This window comes from Pyrgilauda ruficollis, unplaced genomic scaffold, assembly GCF_017590135.1.
Source record: "Pyrgilauda ruficollis isolate IOZ18807 unplaced genomic scaffold, ASM1759013v1 scaffold67, whole genome shotgun sequence".
NCBI lineage: Eukaryota > Metazoa > Chordata > Aves > Passeriformes > Passeridae > Pyrgilauda > Pyrgilauda ruficollis.
In genome coordinates this window covers 2,123,989-2,146,895 of record NW_024528488.1, presented here as the reverse complement: position 1 = coordinate 2,146,895, position 22,907 = coordinate 2,123,989, and the positions used below count along the sequence as shown (strand labels likewise).

The following is a 22,907-nucleotide window of genomic DNA, read 5'->3' as shown; positions in this document are numbered from 1 at the left end:
TTCACAAACAGGTGTAAGACAGACCCAATAATGTCCAAACCACAGTTTTGACTGCAAAGTGATAATGTGTTCTGAGTTATTAATGCAGATTATGAGGCTTTGAACCAACTCCTCTGTCCTTGCAGAGACACAGATGTTCCTCTGCACAGTTCACTGAACACCCTTCATTGGTCATACCTGTTTTTTGAGAAGGGGAGGGCAACAGAAAATGACAATGCATTACAAATAACAGTAATACAGAAAATGTCAGACCACATGTACAGGGGCAGCTGGAAAGCTGAGACCACGCCTCAAACCCCACATCCCGTCAGAATTGCCAGGGGCCAGGAAAAAAAAAAAAAAAGGGCTTATGTGAAAACACTGTAACTGCTCCTCCTAAATACAAGATAGAAATACATAAAGCAACAATTCATGTCAGACTAGAAACTGTTTCAGCTGCTTCATCAAGTAACAAGACAACATCTAAAAAGATGAGGCATTAAAACCTAACTTGTAGCAGGAACATTGTGTTACACAATATAAATGAGTTTCACTTTGTTTCTGAAGGCAGGGGAGTGTGGCTGATATCACAGTGTCTGTCTTGGGAGGTGAGAAGAAATGTTTTTTTTGGGGCTGTATTGTAATATAAAGTAGCTGCAGGTTTTGCTTTAGCACTTGGTACTAGCGACAAACATTGTCAGAATGGTTTTTTTGGGGCTGTATTGTAATATAAAGTAGCTGCAGGGTTTGTTCCTGCTTTAGCACTTGGTACTAGTGACAAACATTGTCATGTCTGCAGGTATTGGGGCGTCAGTAATTCCTGTTTCTCTCATTTCCTCACAGAAATTGTTGAGAGACAGCCAGGGTGAGGGCCAGGCTGGAAAAAAGCCACTTCCCTACAGAGGATTTGTAAAAGGTTTTTAAGAAAACTGAAGGCACTGGATGAGCTGTTGGCACCCAGGGAGGTGATGTAACTGGGAACAGGTCCACGTTCTACCTGCAGCACTTCAGTACTTAACGGACTGCAGCCCTTAATTTTTTCCATGCTGGGGCTGGGATGCAGAGGGATCCCACCCTCCCTGCCTGCAGCAGCTGTCCTTACCCAGCACAGGTGAGTTACACCCTCCTGAATCCCCCTGCTCTGTGCAGCAGCCAGGGCTGCACATCCAGCCTCTCTGCCATCTGCATTTCTATGCTATGACTCTGTTCCTTAGGGAATAAGAAGCTTTAGCAGAATACCACAGAACGATCTCACCCAACAGACACAAGATCCTTAAAGTACCTGGATTTAAATCGTAGTTCCTGTTAAATCATGAGTTAAAATGGCACTGCCAACCTGAGCTAATGAATTTTCTTCTATATAAACACATCACTGCACTATTCATTTCAGCTTCCAGATCCCTGCTTCACATCTGAGGCTAGAAATTACCTTGAGATCATTCTCTCCTTGAAAAGAGACTGTAACTGTTCTAGAATGTTCAGTACTTCAGTGCATCAGCTCACATCCCATTAAAGCACTCGAGGTCCATCTCCCACTCAGTATAAAAGGCACCTGCCCCCATTAAGCACTTGCTGAGCAGAAAAGTGACAGGGCTGAGGGAAAATGAGGAAGCCCAGGCACAGTGAAGTGATCTATCCATCTCCCCAACTCTGGCACACAGACCAAGTTCTTGTTAACTATAAGGAAGCAAAAGTGCCATTTCAGTCTGCCAGGAGGACATCCCTGTTCCAGCCAGCCACCTCTGAATCCCATGAGACACCATGACCAGCCACATGAAGGTGTTTTTTTCTTTACAGTAATACCAATTGAAAGGCCATGATTTCTTTCTCTGAATCCTCTCAGGAACAAGGAAAGAGCTTTCCACTTCTCTGAGCAGCTTATGCTACAGACAAAATAGAGTCCTCAAAGTCTTCTGCATCTGGCCTGACCAGACCTTAGCTCCATCCCAGCTCACTGGGATTATCTCTCTGAGTATTTACCCCTTCCTCACTTACAGTAATGGTCCCAAATTGACTGGGTTTTTTTTCCCTACTTTTGTTCCATTTCTCCCTCCCCAGGAGCTTGCCTTTTAATGTCTGGCATTTTCAGGTATTGTTGTATTTGGAACATCCATCCTCTGCAGCACTGAGGAATCTAAATATTCTCCTTGAGTTAAGGTGTTACCTGCTCTTTTTTAATCCAGAAAGTCTAAGTTACAGGGCTCTAATTTCCTGTAGATGACAGCTTCTCCTTCTTCCCAAGCACTGTACATTCAACATACCTCTTTATCAGCTTAAATTGGATTTTTTGACCAGTAGCTGCTCTGAGCCACATTGCTGCCAGTTCACAAACACAGTTCTGAGGAGAAGGAGTTTCTTTTAGCACCTGGTTTGAATGCTACAGTAGCTACAGAGCTGTCTTAGGGCAGATTGCAGCAGTCCAGGGTAAGGTTAATGAACAGTGCCTAAAAAATCCTCTTCTCCCTTCAGCATCTTTCTGAATGACAGGTATAAAAATAGGTCAGTCTGAGGTCTCTTAATGAGATGCAGCTGAATTCCTGGGACAGAACACAAAAATAATATTTCCCTACCGTCCTTACCTACAAACTCAACCTTTCTGAGCAGGCTGCTGCCCGATTTTCCTCACTGGTTGGGAAGGGAACTTGGAAGTGACAGCTCCATCCCCACTTCCAGGGCAACATCACACTCAGAATAAAGTACAGCCTGCAATTGCTGCAGCTGCTCTGAGTAATTCACTGTTTACAAGTCCTGTTCTAGACTTCCTCTTACCAAAGTCTTGCGCAATGAAGCAGATGTAACTCTAAAAAATGTCCTTCAAGTTAAAATTGCAGCTGCTGCTTTCTGGATAAGCTCACTGTAACCAGAAACCTCTTAAATGTATTTGAAAGAGGTCAAAACCTGTGTACAAACAAATAATAACAATAAAACCCCTGAGTAAAGTAATTACATTGCTAGTATTTGTCCAGATATCAAAACTATATCGTTTTCACTAAGCTCAAAACCTTTCACAGGCCATCACCAAGCCTAGTCTGGATTCCTCTCTGCTTAGCTCACTTCCAGCTTCCTTTTCTGCTCCACAGAGAAGCTGCCAGGTGGGTGTTCTCACCTGCAGAGATCTTCTGTGTGGTCTTGTCAAAAGTGCCCTCCTTACATGAAGACTGCACTGCCTCTGGTGTTCCTGCTGCCAGGTTTTGCTTTTTCCACAATGCTTTGAAAATTAAGGAAAATCCTCCACAAACTAGTTTAAGGTAAGGAGGTTCAGCTAAGTTAATAAAATTAATGGATGTACAGTCTTTGAGAAATGGGGATCAGTTTTGCATTAAAAAATGAATTAAAAAATGTTAGCTACAAAGTTGAGCCTCAAGAGCCAGAAAACAGCAAAACATGGACTATGCAGATGGACAGATGTGAAACACAGCAAGGAACAGTGTCTCTGCAATGACTATTGCACATGTCAGAAAGCCACTGTGTCACAGGAAGAGAGGGTTTTATTCAGACCCTGATCACTCTATTGATAGGCTTGATTTCACACCTCTTTGCTGGTGGTTCTTGCAAACCAGTAGTTTTTAATAAATAGATGGATACTACTGGAGTTTGTCTTGTGTTGTACGCTATATTTAACACTTTCCACTATCACCTTCTCAGTGCTGAACAAGCACAGCTACAAACGTGATCAGTGGGAGGGACGTGTTCAGCACCCGAGCTGCGTTGTGGAACATGGTGCTCACAGGTGTCTCCGGTTAGAGCCTGGGACCGGCTCCCCGCCCCATGCTGCCTGCAGGATGCACTCTCCAGAGAGCGGTGATGAGCCCCAGCTGCTGCCGAGCCCGCCCGCGGGACCCTAAGGTGCAGCCTCCTTTCTTTGGGGCTTTACACACATTGTACTGCACGCTCCTCGTGCTGATGATGTGGCACGCAAGCTCCGAGCCGCCCGCAGGGCGGAGGTGAGCAAACACCCCCATCAGGGACTGTCCAAGTGTGTGAGGGGTCTAGAGACCCGCCGAGCCGCTCAGTCCCTGGCAGCCCCGCGGCGCGGGTGGGCAGGGAGCCCCGGGAGCTCTGCCTGCCCTGGGCGCGGGCCGGGCGCTGCCCTGCCCTGCCCTGCGCTCGGGCCCGCGCCACCAGCCATGGCCGCGCCTGGAGAAGGCAAAGGGATCAGGACATCACAGAGTCACAAACTGCTGTGGATTCACTGCAGGTTTCATCTTCTCACAGGCAGTAAATCCATGACCTGGGCAAGGCTGGATGCCTCTGCTCTGTGCTGGGCTGATGTGCCACATTCAATTATTTCTTGAATGCTTCAAGGGATGGTAACTCCACCACTGTCTTGAGGGACTCCTTCCAATGCCTAGCCACATTTTCAGTAAAAACAACTGGACATGTCATTCTTGTAACACAATCAAACACATTTTAAAATATGGCTTTTTTATGCTACTTATTTAATTGGCTGTGAGATATAATTCAGACTACATTTCCAAAGTGTGTGCAGCTGCTCCGTTCTTAAATGCAAGGTCTGAGGATTAATAGTTCATATTTTTCTAGAAATAAGTGCAACAGTTTCTATCTCCAAAAGAGCACTGTGCCTTTCAGCACACATTCTACTTGCCAAAATTATTTCACACCTCTGAAAAAGGGCTTCTATCTGCCCTTAACCTTGTCCTGTTTTTCTATTTTTATTTTCTTTGCATTACTTCGTTCTCATTAATTTTCCCTCTTGCTTCATATACTTCCTTGAAGCATTCCCCTCCTTGTGTTCATAGCCTTCCAATACCATTGATTGTAAGTGACATTTGAATACTGACACTTTTCTTTTTCCTCTAGCCTGACTCCTGGATTGATTTGGATTCCCATAGACCTGGGGGACTTTCTTTTAGGCTGATGCCTGCCACAGCTGGAACTGTCAATGTTACCATACAGAACAGAGGTTTCAGTCTCCCTTTGGCATACTGATTATCTGGAATTCAGTGTTGATTCTTTCCATTTTGTAGGAATGATATTAATTATAAATCTGACTTCTAGAAGATATAAGTACTTATTGCTAGAAGTGAAATTCATTACAATGCTAGAATCATATTAAGCACCTTTAATGAGAAAGAAGCTAAGAATTTCAAGGAACTCTAAATAAAATGTTATTTCACCTCCACAAGATGGGTGTTGTATTTGTGTTGCTGAGCTGCTTCTATAAACTTTTCTAGCCAAAAAACTAACATGTTCTCATTTAGTACACTGGCCTTGGTCTCAAGCCCTGGTTTGTTGTCTACACAGCTCCTGGAAAAAGGCCAGATTAGATATCCTTTATTATTCTATTCACAAATCTCCTTTGTGGTGAGTTATTTCCATTACTGGAGCTTCTATTTCTTCAACTGAGCTGCTTCTGTCATCTTTCCAGAGTGCCAGCTCTGGAGCAGGCATTGATTTGTCTGTCTCCAAGGAGATCCTCTGCTTCCACAGCTAAATCTGCAGAGAAATAGATATTTATTTTGTGGTAAGCTACTTTAAACAGTGTAAGTTCATAAAACTCTTCTGTTGGCTTTCTGTGTCTCTATCCTGAGCTCTGTTCTCCTGGTTCAGTCACTCTGGGATAGAGGTTGCAACTACTACAGGAATGTGGGCTCTTTTCACCCTGGGTGTCTCTCAGGGTTTGAGCAGTGTCTTGTGCAGGTATCAGCAATCTGGGATCACATAAATAAAGTGGTATCAAAAGGAGAAAGAGAAGATCAGAACAGGAAACAAGACTGAAATATTAGCAGGAGGAAATAAAGCCATGTGGAAGAGTTATTAAAGAAGAATGAACAGCTAAAGTAAAATTTGCAGGGAGAATACTCATATCAAATATATTACATTTGGCAAAAATAAAATGGTACATTATTAACAAAGACAAGGCTGAGATGATGCAGAGGTTGTGTGGTTTGACAATAAACGTTTGCTGAGGGATTTGTAAGTCTCTGTTAGAGGCACTGGAGCTGTGAGATCCTGTGACACCACAGCGCAGGGTGCTGTTATCCCTGTGTAGGATGTTCCATATAGCACGAGTCCAAAGAGCTTGACATGGTCAAAACACTGGACACATTTCACAGGGCCGAGAGCCTGTGCTGCATGTTGGATTGGCCCATAAAGCACCACATGTGCACACAAACACTGTGCATGAAACCATTGCAGCGGTGCATGTGGCAAAATTGCAGAAACATTTGAAATCACTGCAAAGATGCTGCCATGTTGGCCACCCTGTCTGTCCAGGCCATCCCACACACAGCTGTGATTATCCCGTTTTGCCTGGCCAAACTTCCATGTAGAGAAGCATAGGGAAGGAAGCGGATGTATGGAATCCAGAAGCCCAGAATTCCTGTTTATCCCTCTGAATGATGCCACGGGGAGGCACTGTTCAGACCCAGCTCTGCCAAATGCAATTATGATGAAGAATTAGATTAGTGCCAGAGAAATGTCGTCTCTGTCGTTTGAAGTGGATCCTGGTCAGGAGCAAAGTTGCGTATCAAAGTACAGACTACAGAAATCCTGCCTCATTAAAAATCAACTTTAAGCCAATTGTCCTCTTCCTTTCTGTCTGTCTGTCTTTCTCCCCTGCAAATGAGCTTACAACTCTCCCTCAAGGCAAGAGCATCAGCAGTCAAGCTCTGGTAGCTTTGAAGAAATCTTTGTGTGATTAGAAATGCCACACAGAGTTACAGCCTTCTGACAGCTCTGCATGCAGATCACATGGGAGTATATAGGCCATTGGAAATGTAATCCATGGCATAGCTCTATCTTCCTAAGTGGGTGTTTAATTAGGAACTGTACTATTGCTGCATTATTCTGGCTCAAAGGAACTACGGCTGAGCTGTGTGGGCTGGAGTAGGCCTCTGAGGTAGCTCAGAATTTAACCCTGGGAAGGGTGTGGAATACAGGATTAGGTCTGTATGGAGATGTATCATCCCACATGCAATCCACACCCTCCCCTCCGGCCTGTGCTCCCTCATGGTGCTGCAGGCAGGGCTTTTCTGCGCCCCAGGCAAGGAAACTGCCTGGGCAGCTGCTCTGTGAGGGACCCAAAATCCAGAGGGACTGTGTGCCAACTGGAGCACCTCTTTCTGTCTGCAGCGATGTCAGTCTCCAGCTGCATCAGGACAAAGCATGGGAGTGCTAGCAGCTTGGAAGGAACACCCTGCATGAAGTACTGACAGAGCTGCTGACCAACATGAGCGATGTTTCCAGCTGCGCGGTTTCTGCTGAGGACACCCATATTCCAACAGTGCAGTGTCTCAAAGAGAAGGCTTTTATCTGCACAGTCAGAACAGAAAGGCTTCTGAGAGAGGCATGGCTCAGAATGGCCTGGTTCATTCTGGCTTAGAAGGGCCTAGTAAATCCCCAGCTCAGCAGGGGTGTGCCTGTCCCCCTCAGGGTGCCATGGCAAGACTGAGAGCAGCTCTTTTCTGTATGCTGTTGTGGGAATGAGGGCAGCCCCTCTCACTGCGTGCTTTGCTAGGGCTGTGGGCTGCTCCTCTGGCATTGCCATGGTGGCACTCAGGGACACTTGAGACACCATAGCAGGGCCGAGGGCTGCTCATCTCTGGGCTCCATGATGCGGCAGAGTAGCCCCGCTGAGTGCAATGGCAGGACTCAGGGCTGCTCCTGTCTGAGTCCAACAGTGGGGCTGAGGGCAGCCTCTCTTTGGGTGCCATGGTGGGGCTGAGGGCTGCTCGCTCAGGGTACCATGGTTCAGGACACCTCCTTTCGTGGCACCATGGGGAATGAGGGCGGCTCCTCTCAAGGTGCCAGGGTACGGCTGAGGGCTGCCCTTCTCAGCGTGCCATGGTGGATCTGAGGGCAGCCCCTGTCAGAGTGCTATGGTGGTGCTCAAAGCTGCCCATCTTGGGCCACCATGGAGCAGCTCCTCTCACAGAATGCCAGGGGGAGACCCAGGGCAGCCCTTCTCTGCTCGCCACTATGGATCAGAGAGCAACCGAGCCCAACCACCGCCATGGCACCGCGAACCACCTCCCCCTCAGGGCGGCCAGACCCGCCTCGCCTCGCCCCACCCCTCCCGCCGGTCCGCCGCCGTCCCACAATCCCCTGCGCCCTGGCCCTCGCAAGATGGCGGTGCTGGGGGCACCGCGGGGCCTGGCGGCCGCAGCCTGCCGCAAGCGGCGGCTGCTGCTCGCCTTGGCCCTGCTGCGCCCGCCGCCCGCCGCCGCCGTCGCTTGCTTCTCCGGGGGAGCGGTGGGGAGCTGGCGGCGAGGCGACCGAGCTGCCCCGGGGGGCGCACAGGTGTGTGGGGGCGCCGGGGCGGGCGAACGGACGGTGAGGGGCTGTGGGGGTGCCGGGGACTGGGAGGGCCGAGGCGTGGGCGGTGAGGGGCTGAGGGGACCCCGGTGCCCGCAGCGCTGTTCCGCCGGCTCTGCGAGCACCGCCCGGTTCGTCCTTGCCTTGCCGGTATCGGCCCCCGCTCGCCCCGTTGCCCGCCGCCCCGGTCTCGGTGCCCGCCGCGCGGGGGCCGGGGCTGCCCGAGGCCGGGACCCGCGGGGACACTCTGCGGAGCGGCCGGGGGTGTCGTGGGCTCTCTCTGGGGACAAGCATTAAAACCCTCAGTGTCTTTGAGAGGGTGCTGAATGCGTGTGTAGTGAGTAACTTGTGCTGACGGCTAATTCCGCCGCTATGCGCGGAAAGGTAATTGGAGTTGGAATGCTTTCTGTCAGCTATGGAACGCTGTAATATGTCCTGGTGGGTTATTTTTTATTACAAGTAAAGTATTGAGTACTTTATCTCAAACTAAGTCCAGCTTTCAGTAATTCACGTGCATTTTTCGAAGTGGCTTAAGGAAGTGTATCCCAAAGACTGAGGGAATGAACTTTCATAAACTCTCAGCTTGTAATTCTGTTTGATAATAAAGTTTCTTATCCTCTCAAATTGCTGCTGTTTATGAGTAACTTTTCTTTGTCACCTGCCTTGATTGGTTTTTCCTGACAGGCAGAATTCTGTCAGGGACTACAGTCAACTTTATGTTACTAGACGAGATGAGCAGGACTGAAAGGGTAAATTTTGGAGGTTTTAATTTTGAAACTTGTGCAAGAGGCTGAGAGCTAAAGTCGATGCAGATCAAATATTTTACCCATGTATTTGCATACATTAAAATACACCGAACACTCAGTATTGTCTGGTGCTCCTGGAGACGTATTTCAGCTGTTGGGGAACAAACAGCAATGTTATCATAGTGATGAATGGAAGTATTAATTATATTCCTGCTTTCCTTTTGAATGACTTTATTTTCATGTGAGAAATGCCGGTCCCTGCTGATGAGTTTTAATTGCCACGTGTCACTAAATGTGGATTTGCTGAACAAGAAAGCTAATACTACATCTGTGAGATATATATATGTGTGTTCATCTCTTTGGCTTTTTAATTTCTAGGCATTTTTGTGTTAGAAAATGGTCAATGAAAGCATTTTTTAATGGTCTGATAATGAATTTTCACTTTTGGATCAAGCTCTGTTTGGCTGAAAATTAGAGTTCATTCAATGCACGAGCATTTATTTTATTAAACAAAAACTCTAACAGGAGGTTCAGACTTAAGTGTTCTGGATTTTTTGGTTATAAGGCCTTTCAGAATTTTGGGACTTGGTTTTTCAGACATTTAGACAAATTTTCTGACAGAGGAAGATGTTTTTTCCTGACAGGAAGGACTTTACCTGCTGTGGCACAGTTACACCAGAGCTCCTCAGCGCTGGGCTAAAACCCCAGTTGGGAGTGAGCTCCACAGCCACTGTTCTGCTTTAATTGATGTAATTACACAAATAGCAGAGGTTTGTGGCACCAGAGCTGGGTCAGTCAAGAGTTGTACCTGGTACAGCTCAAGCTGGTGAACAGTTCAGCTGTAGCTTAACTCCTGAGGAAAAATGAGATTAAAGACAGGAAGAAGCTCTGGTAAAATGACTGTGAGAGCAAAGTTGTAACCATTATTTTTCAGAAGGTTAATTTCAAAGACTTGGCTCACATCCTTCTACTGTGCTTTGCATTCATGTGGTACTTGGTCTCTTGTCTTCGTAGTTCTATGTCCATTGTAGGTTTTTTTAAGCTTACAATTAATTGTAAGCCTAATTGTATTACAATACAATATATGTATTTTCTATGGCACTTAGTACCATGAGAGTCAAATACAGTAGAGTTGTTTGGGTGCTGTTGCATTACACATTAAGACCTTTTTTTCCCCTCACATTTATATTTTTCTGTAGTTTTGATTAGAGTCTTGCTTTTCTGAATGCTAAGGCACGTAACATCTGTATACTGGAGAGGGAGAAGTCTATGGAGGGGAAAAACAGGTTTCAGGAACTAGGATCTGGCCTAGTTTTTTAATATTGAGATCAGCTTGAATTTCCATAACCACAGCTCCTTCAGTTCACCCTCCTGTGGTTGGAACAGGCAGGGCTTCATCATGTCAAAACTTGTGTTTGGAATTTAGGATCTCTGCTGAGTAGAGAACTGGCACGTTGGCTTGATAAACTTTCATGAGTAACTGAGCAATTGCTGTTGGGTTTTTTTCTCAGAAACTTGCAGGTTTTTTTTTTTTTTTTTTTGAGGTTGTTTTTATTTGTTTGTTTGTTTTTTGTAGAAGTTTGCCTATATTCAAAATAAAAGCAGTGACAAATTCTGTTCAGTGTAAATATGGAAATGAAATGAATCTAAAAATTAGTTAAATTAGCTAAATGGAAAGAAAATAGCTTTTGACTGGAAGGGTCAAACAGCCCTTAACGAAGGATAATTATTTTGTTAGGAATCTTTACAAGCAGAGAAATACATTGGGAAGTTTCTTTCGGGGAGAGCTTTGGCAGTTGTAGAAAGCAGGGCTGTGTAAATTTTTGTAACTGTAACAGTACAAAATAGAGGCTTTTTCCTTCCATTATCTTGCCCTTACAGCTGCTGGTGATAATGAGCTTGTTCTTCTGCGTGACTTAATAATAATATCCCTTGCTCTGGCAGGGGTTGCAAGAGAAGTTTCATGTATTTTTCTTACGTTTATTTATTTATATTTTACCTCAGTTTTTTTATTTATTTATTTTCACCTGGAGCTTGGTCTATTCTGTAAAATGGCACTGATGTTTATTGTCCGGACATTTCATGTCTTTGTGTGCACTGTAAATTCTCTTCTCTGGACTCTGAAGGTGCAGTTGGACAGTCCCTGGCAGTCAGCAATCCTCACTGGCAAGTACCTGCTGTGTAAGGGGCTATTTGAAATGCCCTGAATTTTAAAATCCCTTTAGAGAGGTGTTACTGCTGAGCAGGGCAGCAATTCCATATGTCTGCCTATAAAAATGGACATCTAAAATTGCTGTGAGGAAGGATGCTCCACCCCTGGAAGTGTTCAAGGCCAGGTGGGATGGGCTTGGAGCAGCCTGGTGTCTTGGAAGGTGTCCCTGCCCATGGCAGAGGGTGACCCTGGATGAGCTTTAAGGTCCCTTCCTTTGCTCTGTACACATCCATCCAAGTGTCCAGAGCACTTGCACATTGGTCACTGTTAAATGTAGCTCCAGTTAAGTTTATATTTTTCATTCTGGTGACAGTTTAGCCTATCTTTATACCTGAATATTTTCACCTTTTCCTCTCGTTTTCCTCTGCTCTTTCCTATGCATTATTTCTTTTCTTGCCTTGTAAACTCAGCAGGATTAACTGTGGGACTTAAATGCTCTACAGAGGAAGCTGAATCCCACCTTCAGTTATCTTTTCTGTTACAGTTATTTTTTAAAAAAATCCCCATGAGATGAGTGCAGCGTGTCTGGAACACAGCGTATCATATTCCAGAGAGAAGCTTCTAAGTGTGGGTTTGACCTTGCACAAATATGTTTAATCCCTGTTGTTTGTTTGCATTTGTAGTATTTAAACTACTACCCACAGTCACGACACTTTAACAACATGACTTTTATGTGCAATCAGTACTAGACATCTGTTTCATCCTTTAGAGTTTATAGAATCATATCCAAAAATACATTAAAAGAACATAATGGTGCAGAGTCAGGCATTCAGGAGTTAGGAAATGCCAGAATTCAAGTTCCCTGCATTATTTCTTAAATTCTGAAATAAGCAGGACTTGCTCCTGGTTCTTTAAAGCCATAATCTGCTTCTTCTATGTGTTGTGATTAGATTAAAGCATGGCTTTTCTTTGTAGTCTTAAAGCTCTTGGGAGCCCTGGTGAGGGAAAGTGAAGTCCTCAGTCTTCTTGCGGGATGTGTGGAGCGTGCAAGGAAAGCTGCAGCCCCTGTCATTTGGGCAGTTTTGCTGTCTGTACTGTGATGGTCAGAGGAATTACCAGTGAAGGAAATTGTTCACCTTGTTTAACTCTTTGTTTCTTTGCTCACATTTATTTTTGACAGAAGCTTCAGAGAGGATTGAAACTCCAGTCTTCCAGGCTCAAGACTGAAAATAAGAACAAGTTTTTCTGTGTATCTTGTGCAAAACCTTTAATGTTTTTGCTGACTTAACCCCATGACAGTTCACAGCTTCAGTCAAGAAATTAGGCTATTTATTTATTACTTAGGCTATTTATTTATTAATTGTAAGCCTACTTGTGTTAGAATACAGTAATGCAGTAATTGAGACCAAATCTGCTGGTGTTTCAGATGAAGTTGTTTCTGTGATGTTGTTTGCTTCATATTTCAGTCAGAACTGAACTCTGAGAACTTTGAGGTCAAAAGAGATGGATTTTTAGTAAAACATTTCTATGATGTCCTATGTATGCACTCCAAAAAACAGTAATTAGCTACTTTGCAATACTGCTGAAGCATATTTTTTCCATTATGTTTTCTGTTTATGGCACTGACAACATTCCTGTGGAAAATGTCTTGCTTTAGATGGAATCCTCTGTGCTGACACAAAGCTCTTGAGTTAAGAGTGAATCTACAAGGAAATGTTTTAGAAATACGACTCCTTTGTTTAACCCAGATGTTGGAAGTATCAGGGTGGTTCACCCAGGCCAGTTAGCTCTACTAAATGCAAAATGTATAATTATGATACTCACTCTTTCTCTGTATATAATGTCATGTGAGAGAAATGTTTGGAATAGCAGGTCCATGTGGTGACTTGTAGAGAAATGGGTTTAATTTTCTTTGAAATGACTCATGAAATTATTACTTGAGACATGTGTCTTAGGAAGAAAAGGATGTTTAAGGCAAAGTATAAAATATATGATGGTGCTACTGTTTGTCAAGGTTAAAATTACTTTTTTTTATGATCAAGTTCCTTTTTTTTCCTTTTTTACTGTTTGTCCTTTGCCATGGGCTGGTGAGCAGCTCTTTGGCTCTATTTCTCTTGGTGTGATTGTTACATGCAGTGAAGGGTATGGTTAATTCTGTCACAGAGCAGTGAAAGATGGAATACTGAGTGTCAGAGCTGATGTGGCACCCTCAGTGCTGACCAGGTCCCTGTGTTTTGCCATGGGGAAGCACTGCCAGCCAGTCCCTCTGAGGAAAGCAAATGCTCCTCTTAAACTATTTTGGCCCTTTGAAACATAAAAATATGGATTGCTTTGCAAGGTAACATGTAGAGCATGGTACAGTTGGTGCCAGCTGTGTATTACAGGTTAAGGTGCATTGCAGGATTTGTGAATATTGCATATATTGTGTCCTGATCATCTAGAACTTGTTGCCAGCCCTGCTCCACTTTCTCATGGTCCCAGTGCTTCCCAGGCAAAAGCTGTAGCTTGGATTTGCCTTCTGGAGACAAGCATGGCATGAGCTGAGCTAAGAGGAATTGGGAATGGCAGAACCTATAAGCATAAAAATAACGTTCCTTAATGAAAAACAGGACAAAAGACTCTTTGAAAGAATGCAGGAGACAACCTGGGAGAAAAATTAAAATGAGAGGAAAGGGAAAACTGGGCTTTTGTTGTACAGAAGAAACTGTCTGATGAGAGTGGGGATTCAGGGAAGGGAAATTCAGTTCATTGTCACTGAGCATTTCTGATGTGTGAATGTAATTTATTTTACAGCTGCTCCCCACCAATTTTCTTTTTCTTTGGTCAGTTGTTAAAAAACAAAGCCATCTGCCTTCTTTTCATGTTATGCTTGTTTACATAAACTAGATGAATATTCTCTGAATGTGAAGTGCATGTTCTGCATGACTCTGTTTTCATTTCTCTTTTTTTTCTTTTTTCCTCCTGTTTTATTCTGCAGATTCCACCAATATGCAGGCAAGGATCATGGCGCAGTCTGGGAGGGAGTTATTCAAGGCCATTATTGGGGCATTCAGAGGTAGGTATAAATTGTTATTCCAACTTGCAGGTCATGAGAAACTTAAGCCTTTGGAGCATCTTTCAGTTTAGGCTGCTGTTACTTTTATTTTTTTTTCATTTCACTATTTGCGGTTAGGAAGTTAAATGGCAAATTATGTTTTGGCCTTAGAAGTCTTTTTGAATCTCTGCAAACTAATGGTAACACAATAACTTCAAAAACCAGTTTTTAAAACTGGGTTTTGTGTGGTGATATTTAGATTAATTTATTAAGCACAGAAAATACACAAGTAGAAAACTGTGAGTTTTCTTTCAATATGTAGGGCTTTATTCCTTCAAAATTCTGCTTAGGTTGTAGAATGTTCTCATCACTGAGTGCCAGGATGTCAGGCTCTTACTCCTATGAGGTCTGCTTGCCTTAAAACCAGTGCAAACACAGGGAAGATGCAATTTTTCCTGTTCGTGGAAGAATTATGACTCATTTCTGAGTAACACATTTGTTTGAATGAAGCTGAGAAATGTTTGTCTTGCCTGTTTTTTTTTTTGTTTGTTTTTAATTATAAAATAATAACCACTCATAACTGACTTAAGTAGCTAAAATCTTTTGAGGGTCATTGTAACTTCGAAGCTTGAAATCTACTTTGATTGGGGTTTTTTATCCTTTTCTTTAAAATGTGAAAAGTGACATTTTGATTTGGAAACCCTGGGGTCTGCTGTCAACCAACATACATAAAATAAGATTGCTAATGAGCTTTTACATAACTTGAAGCTGGAAATTGTTAACATGTAGCAAATCTTTTAAACAAAAGGCAGATTTTTTTTTTTTAAAAAAAGCTTTAACAGGTCCATTGTTTGTGGCAGGCACTTTGAACTTGGAAAAATGCCTGGTGGTAGTGAGTTATTTTTTGGTACATCTACATGCATAAAGAAATTCGGAAATTTTCTCCAGGGAATCTTGGCTACATGCTAAGGGAAGTGAGCATTTGTTTTTAACAAGCAGGTTCTTTTCCAAACTGCCCCTGTAGGCAGGGGCAGGACCTCTGGAATGGGATAACATGTGCCCATTCCCATCCTGGGAGGAAAGACAAGTGTGAAGCAGATTGATCTTTTTTTTTTCCCTCAAGTAAAGTTACTCTTACATACATGGAGAGAGAGTATTATTGCTTAAAAGTGTTCCACTTTACATATTAATGTGCCTGAGTATGGTTATCCTCCAAAACCTCAAGGTTTTTCTGTGTTCTTCAGTTCATTTTCAATATTTAAGGATCTGTTATCTTTCCCTCCTGACTGCTTGGAACATGCTCTTTGCTGCTAGGATTATTATATCCCCTTTTTATTATTGTTTTCTTAAGCAGGGCAAGGTTTTTAGAGGGAAGTGAGATCTTTTATTAAAACAAGTTTAAACTGTTTGACAGTGAGGGAGGTAAAACAAGACAGTAGTTCTTCTTTCTGCTGGCTTTTATATGCCTGCTTCCTGAAGTTGTTGCAAATTGAATTTTCATTTTCACACAGATCCTGCCCAGGTGGCAACTGATGGAGAAGAGGATGTGTTGGCATGGCCATGCTGGTGGAGGGCTTCACACAGATCCAAAGGAAGGGGTAAAACTTGCTCAATTATTATTGCTTTTTAAATAAAAAGTTCTATCAGCTTCCCCAAAAAACCTAAACCTAAAAACTGAAGACCTCAAGCAACAATTTATCCAAAATTCTCTTGGTCGACATATAAATATTGTAGTAGATACTGTTAAATTGTCAATGTAGACTTGCTAGCTCTTAACTCACCAAATGTTTGTGATAGTGGTGTTGAAGGGCTTTATTTATTTTTTAAAAATACCATTCTACTGTTACACACTCCCTTGAAATTTCCCTGGATTAGATTCTTTTGATGGAAAATGTTTTCTTGTCATCCACTAGTCTGTTGATCTTGTTTGTAACTGATATTTCCCTGTGACTTGGCAGACAGGATGGTAGAAATCAGCTTGTGGGTTATTGCATCAGTTGGTAAAATCACACTTGAAATGGGAGGGGAGAGAAGCAATTAAACTGTGTGTATTTTTACTTGGAATTAATGGTAATACCTCTGGTATATTTTGACTGTATTTCTATTCAGGAAGCACATTAAAGTAATGATGATGGTATATGAGGAGAAGCAGGATCTTTTATTAGACCAAATGATTACAATCAGAAAATGAGGCAAACTTTTGGTTAAAACAGGACAGTATCAACTGTGTGATTAAAATTGCCAAATCAAAGCTCTTGAGTGTACAGAACTTCCATCTTCTCATTTCCTGGGCACACTTGTTTCTGATGCTTTGTGTATTTGCAGAATCATTCTGTGTGAATGGTTATAACTTGTTCAAACTTGGGTGGAATCCTCCCTAAAATTAATGAAGACCACATTGATGACAAACAATTTTCAACTTCAGAATCCAGATCTTCCAGGGCTGCTTTGCTGGTTTAACTGTTATGAGGATGTCTCTCCTACAGCCTCAGTTGTAAAGAAATTGAAGAGTTCAATTTAAGATTTTCTTTCAAGTTTTCATCTGAGAGTTGTCCCTTCATTGAATCCAGACCTGTTTGTGCTACAGGCAGAAGTCAGGAGAGGTGTATGTTTTATAGTAAGAGGGAATTTCATAACCTGAGGTGTAGTCAGCTTGTTTTAGTAAACATCTGTGATCTTTTCTGCATGAGGCACAGGGGGAAACAAAATAATTGGCTGTCTCCAGTCCAGCTCTGCATGTCATGTTAACTTCAGACTCATTTTAAGACCCTCCTTGCAAGAGGTGTAAGCTCTTTGCAGAGGTTTCCTGGGCAAAACAGACTTCAAACCTGAGTCTTCTTCTCTGTTTCACCTATTTAAATTCCAGGGTTTTCTCTGGTCAAAAAGGAAATGGAAGGTTCTGCTTACCACAAGTAACCTTAAGGAATGTTAGATGTTCCTTAACACTAAAACTCACTAGCAATATGTTATCCAAAATTTTTGATGCCAGATGATATTTTCTTAGTTTGCTGGCAATGTAAAATTCCATTGGCATTCTCCCTTCAGCCTCAACTTGCAGCTATTCCTGTATAAATCAATCCCTTAACTTCTTTATTCCAATAAATGCAGCTGAAACGTGGTTAATACAGGACATGGTCAGTTAAGGCTGTTGTCTAAATAAACAAATACCAGCTGTCCAGGAGAAAGCAGCAAGGACCAGCTGTGGAAGAGGTGAAATGTGTGAGGAGTGGAAAAAACCAGGGTAACACTGGGTTTGCCAGGAATTTCTGAGCAAAACTGAAGGGAAGGAAAAACTCTGCTGCTCCAAGTGCAGTTCCTCTGTCTCATGTGTACATGCACTTGTATTCAGTGGGTAAAAATACTGGCACCTCATTTACTACATTTTTTCCCCCTAGGATTATACTTTCAGGAGAACTGCAGGTGAGATATCCGTCAGCTCTATTACACCTTTCCCTGTTCTAGATTTTTTCTGACAAACCAGGCTGTTTATTCTGACTTTGGGAGTGACATTTTAAATTGCCCCTTTTACAGCAGCTTCTGCAGGTACAGAACTGAACCCTGAGGATGAGCAGAGTGAAGAGCACATTACCTTCATCTCACATGTAACTACTAAAGAAACTTACACTTTTTTAAACTCCAAAATAACTTTTGCTTACAGCAGTGGCTGCTGTGCTGAGTACTGAGATCAGAACTGATCTTTACCAGCTTTGGGGGATTTTTTGGTGCTGGTTGGGAGAATAACCTTGTGCAGGGGGAGAAGCTGGTGCAATAAAAGGGACGATAGAGCTCCCTGAGGGAGCACACAGGGAGCCAGAATTGTGTCTTTCTCTCTTCATCAGCAGTGACAGCTTAAATTCAAGTCAAACTACCACTTGCTTGTATCCCACTTCTGACAGCTCATCATCCTGGCACAGGCTTTATCCACCAAGTGACAGGGTCAGCCCAGTGAGTGCCTTGCAGTGCTCAATAACCATGGAGATGGTGAAGAGGAATTATGGCTTTCTTTTTTTCCCCCCTCTTTAGGTATTTTAAAATGTTCAGAACTTGGTTGGGATGGGTAGAAGGGCAGGAAGTTGGTCAATGGTCATTCTTTTGCAGATAATCTTCAGTATTGCATAGAGTGTTTTAAAACCATGCTGCATTCAAAAAGAGGAAAAGGCTTTCCTTCTTTGCTCCCTGCTGTACCAGATTTATGATATTTTTCCTTCCATTCCTTGCATTTCTGTAGAAATAGACCTGTAAAGAAAATGTAAAACATTACTACTATTTAAAAGGAGGTAAAATGAATTCATCTCTTAACCTTTTTATGTACCTCAGAGAATCGAAAAAGGGCCTGAGTCCATTGAACAGATTGCTCATTTTAATTCTTAATGTTGCCACTTGCATATTTAAACAATTTTTTAACTCATGTTTCTGTACAACAGTAACATTTATTTCATGGTAAACTTTGATGTAATATGTGTGCATTTTGCATCCTTTGATATTTCTTCTTGTTCCTTTGCAAGGCCTTTGGCAAGTGAGTGGCTGCCTCCTGACTTTTTTCTAAATGGATTTGCCTCTGTCACCGTTCAGAGCCATGAAAAAAGGAAATAGATTCCTTGTTTGCAGCCAATATATTTTGTTCCTTTTAATAGGTTTTCTGTGCAAAGTCTGCCTAGCCAATAGCAACATATAATTAGAACTGCTCTGATTGCACTTTTGTATCTTTTGTGTTAATGTGGTACCAATTTTTTTAACTTCCTTTTAACCTGTAAGTGGTGATCAAAGATATTTTCCACATGTTTGAACTGCTTTTTATGCATATCCTTGGCTCAAATGGAAGGATTCATTTATATACTGCAGCAGATACCTCCATCTTTTAAGTGGGTAGAACAAAACAGAGGCACTTTTGCATCCTCTCTCCACTGACAAATCTTCCATATACCCATTTTTTAGAAGTAGTTTGAAATGTGCTTGTCCTGTGTAATGTTCCAATACATTTGCAGTGACATTTAGTGACAAAATGCCTTGGTTTTGTTTGAAGCTGTGACTAGAAAACCTGAGATTAATTTCCTGGTGCTTTTAAAAGCTTACCTTTATAGGATTGGCTTCCCTGGTTGCCTCAGTATTTTTACCTTTTAACAGACCTCTCCTTTCTTGTTTATTCACCCCAGACCTTAACAGAGAATTTCTTTTCTAATTTGGCTTATCCTCGAACAGTAAGATTTATTATAATACTCCCCCTTCCTACCGACTTCTGTCACAGGAGTCATCTTTGAAAGGTGTGCACTAACTTTTTGTTTTCCCTCCCTGCTCCCCACTACAAAATATTGCCTGAAATGGGGAGATCAGCTGCCCTTGCTGCCCTCCTTTCTCTCTTAGATAGCCCTCGTGTCTTTCAAGTTAACCCCAGAGTAGCCAACACAGAAAAATGAGTTGTTACTTGTGCTCTGTGTTGCTGCACATCCTCTTGTTCTCAATTAGGAAATGTGGTTTAGGCTGCAGATAATGTAGCTTGGGGGTTAGTGGGATTATCAGAAGTGTGAGTGATAAACATCTGTCCATCTGGAAAATAGCCTACATTACTGTAAAAAAATACAGCAACCAAACCCAACAACAGAAAACTAATCCCAAAGCAAAATTTAAAGTAAGCCCAAACAGAAAAAGTAATGTTTTTCAAGCTGTCTTGTTTAATGGATTGTGCTCTTACTTAGAGGAAAATCTGAGATTTGGCAGAGAAGATATTTTAAGAATTCAGTTAAAAATGATAGCATCAGTTAAACCAGCACATGGCCATGTACATCTTCTGCCTTGTGAAGCCTGATTATCCAGTGTCAGGGAATGTTCTCCAAACTACTTATGTTTATTGTGGATTTTTCAGGCTTCCTTCTTGTTTTAGTTCTTTTGTTAATTTGTTAATTTTTTTTGCATTTCTCTCCTGCTATTTTAAAACATCTTCCAAAAAAGAAGTAGCAAGCTCTTGAATTTTGTACAGCAATCTTGAGAAGATAAAAGAGAAGGGTCAGTTTGTTCTGTGAAGTATTTCAAGGTGGGGAATTGTGGCTTTCTCTGTGTTCCAGTTGCAGCCAGCCAGACTTGCACTCTGGAGAACATGGAACATTTTAATGGCATGTCATGGATATAAACCTAAAAACTTCCACCTTGAAATGTTCATGGGCAGTCCTAGTCTCAGGCATTATCAAGTGTCTGTTTCCTATCAAATAAAATACAGAAGTGATCCAAATTTATAAAATACATTCTTATTTATAGTTACTTTACTTCCCAAGTCTCTTTGTAAGACAGTGCCTTTGTTTGTCCTTCCCCTCAGCTGAAGGAGATCGACGCCAAGAAGATCATCCGGGCCATGCTGTCCTACGTGTGGCCCAAAGACCGGCCCGACCTGCGCGCCAGGGTCGCCCTTTCCCTGGGCTTCCTGGCAAGTGCCAAGGTAAGAGCAGATACTTGCTGTACTCTCACAGTTGCTGTTCATCTCTACAAGGAATCATTTTCTTTTCTAGTATTTAAGGGCTTTTACACTTTTGAGATGTCTGGGTTTTTCACAGGAGTGTATATAAGAAATGATAGCTTGGATTTTGGAGCAGGGTATATCTGCAGGTAATACCCATGTGCATGTTTAGGGAGGTGATGATGACAACCAGAATTTTTGTTTCCCTTAATCTCTTTAGTTAACCCAGGATTTTCCATTTCTGGTTAATTTACCTCAGAAATTACAGGAAATGGGAGTTAAAGGCTGTTTTTCTTTTCTTGTGTGGTGCTGTCAGACAGGATTTCTTCAAGGCTCTGTGCCCATTCTCAACCCTGAACTTGATCAATGTGGTGGTGCCTATTCACAGGTCTTACTGTGCTGTGGAAAGGGGATTTGAGCTCCAGTCTGTTGATATTCCTCTATGAGATAACAGGGAAGTTAATTGTTTAGGGGACTCCTCTGGGTTCCTATGAGAGAAACTGTATAACCTTTTATATTTAACAAACCTGCTTTCATTCAAATGATTTTTCGTGTGGTCTTTGATTATGAAATGGGAGATTGTTCTTTTCTTTCATTATATGAAAGGATCTATATTCTTACCTGCAACATTAGTGTTTATTTATTCTTTCAAAGAATTTGGAATGCAAAAGCATTCTGCAGATTAAAAGGGGATATAATTCAAATTCTGTGCAAACCTTGTAGAAATAGTTCAGAAGAGCAAATGTTAGCTTCCTTTTGCTTTAAATAAAAAAAAAAAAGAAATATTTGATTGCAAAATACTGGAAGGAAGTTTTGTGAATTCCATTGAGACATACAGCTCAGCTGGGTTGCTTTTAAGTACAGCAATTTTAACCAAACATAAAGCTAATATTAGCACTCAGCACCATTGCCATGTTATGAAAAGAGAGAAGAGACAAATTTCAGCTCTGTAGGTGTTAAAAGAGCAGTGCTTGGGAGAGAAATGTGCTCATTTCTGGGAGCTGAAGAGGAATTGCTGGTCTACAGTGCTTTCTCAAGAGGTTTTTATCTCTCAGGTACTTGTGGGTACTGTCTCCAGCAGATACTTGGGTTGTGCTGCAGTTCAGGATGTTGCTGATAATGCAGGTGATGACATGCAGAATATGGCTGGACTGTGCAAGTGAGCTTCCCCCCTTTTTGTGTGCCTGGGCAAAACACCCAGCAATGCTTTCCACTGCATTTTAAAACTCTGGGGGAAACTGCTTAAAATGCAGATGCCTTGAGGTTTTGTGATGTGGATCTACCAGGTGGATATGAAAATTATTCTAATTTCCTTTTTCAAGACTTTTATTAGTAATGTTAATAATAATCTGAAGGCAATTTTTAAATGTTTGAAGTATTTTTCCCTGTTCTTCTCCCCACTTCTCTATTCTCTAATTTGTAGTGTTATATGGATATGATGGAGAATGTGAATCCAGCCCCTAATCCTGCATGTGGCAGCACTGTACCTTGCCTTTAAGAAGTCTTACTAATGTTTCAGACAGTTTTTTGGGGTGTTAAGAAAACAAAATTGATGACCAGGATACTTTGACTCTTGCAAATAGCTCTGTATTTGGTGTAAAAAAGAGCTATTATATTTCTACTGGGAGAGAGAGATGTTTCCCCCATCAGAAAATCATTCAGCTGCTCTTTGGGGAAGTAACTGGTGTTTGGATCTCTAAAGTGTTCTCTTAAGTTTCCCAGTTTGTGTTTGTACAAGGCAGCCCAGAAGCCCTGATGTCCAGAGCAGACTCTCAAAAGAAAAGCAGAAAACCTTTTGAGCTTTTCCCAGGTTTTAGGAGATGCTTGTTAAAGCAGAAGTGTTTTGTGAGAATGTTTGTTTGGGCAAACAAGGATTTCACTGGGAAAACATACAGCAAGCTCTCTATGGAAAATAAATATCATAACTGGTGGGGTGAAAAATTTTGTGGATGTCTTCTAGCTGTCCTTTGCTACTGTTCTTTGTTTTATTCTGTCATTATAAAGCTGTGCAGGATAACTGCAAATTAAGGAGTTACCCCTCATCTTAGGAGCTGTGCTCACTCTTCCTTTGTGGGAAGAACTTTTCTTGAATTGCTTCATACTTTACCCGTACTAAGTGTGTGTGTGTCAGTGTGACACAAGTGATGTGCAATAGTTTATTCCAGAGCTGTAGTGAGTCTGTCACATCTTTGAGCCCTGAACATCTGCTGCCCTTCCAGAGCACACAAAAGGTCACTTTGTCCTGGAGAAAATGCACTACAAAGTAGTTTACCT

General features: G+C 42.2%; 1 protein-coding gene across 1 annotated transcript in view; it reads left to right on the top strand.

The window, feature by feature from the left end:
• Positions 1 to 8,043: 8,043 nt before the first annotated feature.
• ABCB7 (ATP binding cassette subfamily B member 7) overlaps positions 8,044 to 22,907 on the top strand; it is a 35,001-nt gene continuing 20,137 nt past the window's right edge. The window contains exons 1-4 of the mRNA XM_041484617.1: positions 8,044 to 8,241; positions 14,132 to 14,209; positions 15,700 to 15,786; positions 20,496 to 20,615. Coding sequence (XP_041340551.1) covers positions 8,068 to 8,241; positions 14,132 to 14,209; positions 15,700 to 15,786; positions 20,496 to 20,615 — 459 coding nt within the window. The 5' untranslated portion in view covers positions 8,044 to 8,067. The remainder of the gene's footprint in view (positions 8,242 to 14,131; positions 14,210 to 15,699; positions 15,787 to 20,495; positions 20,616 to 22,907) is intronic.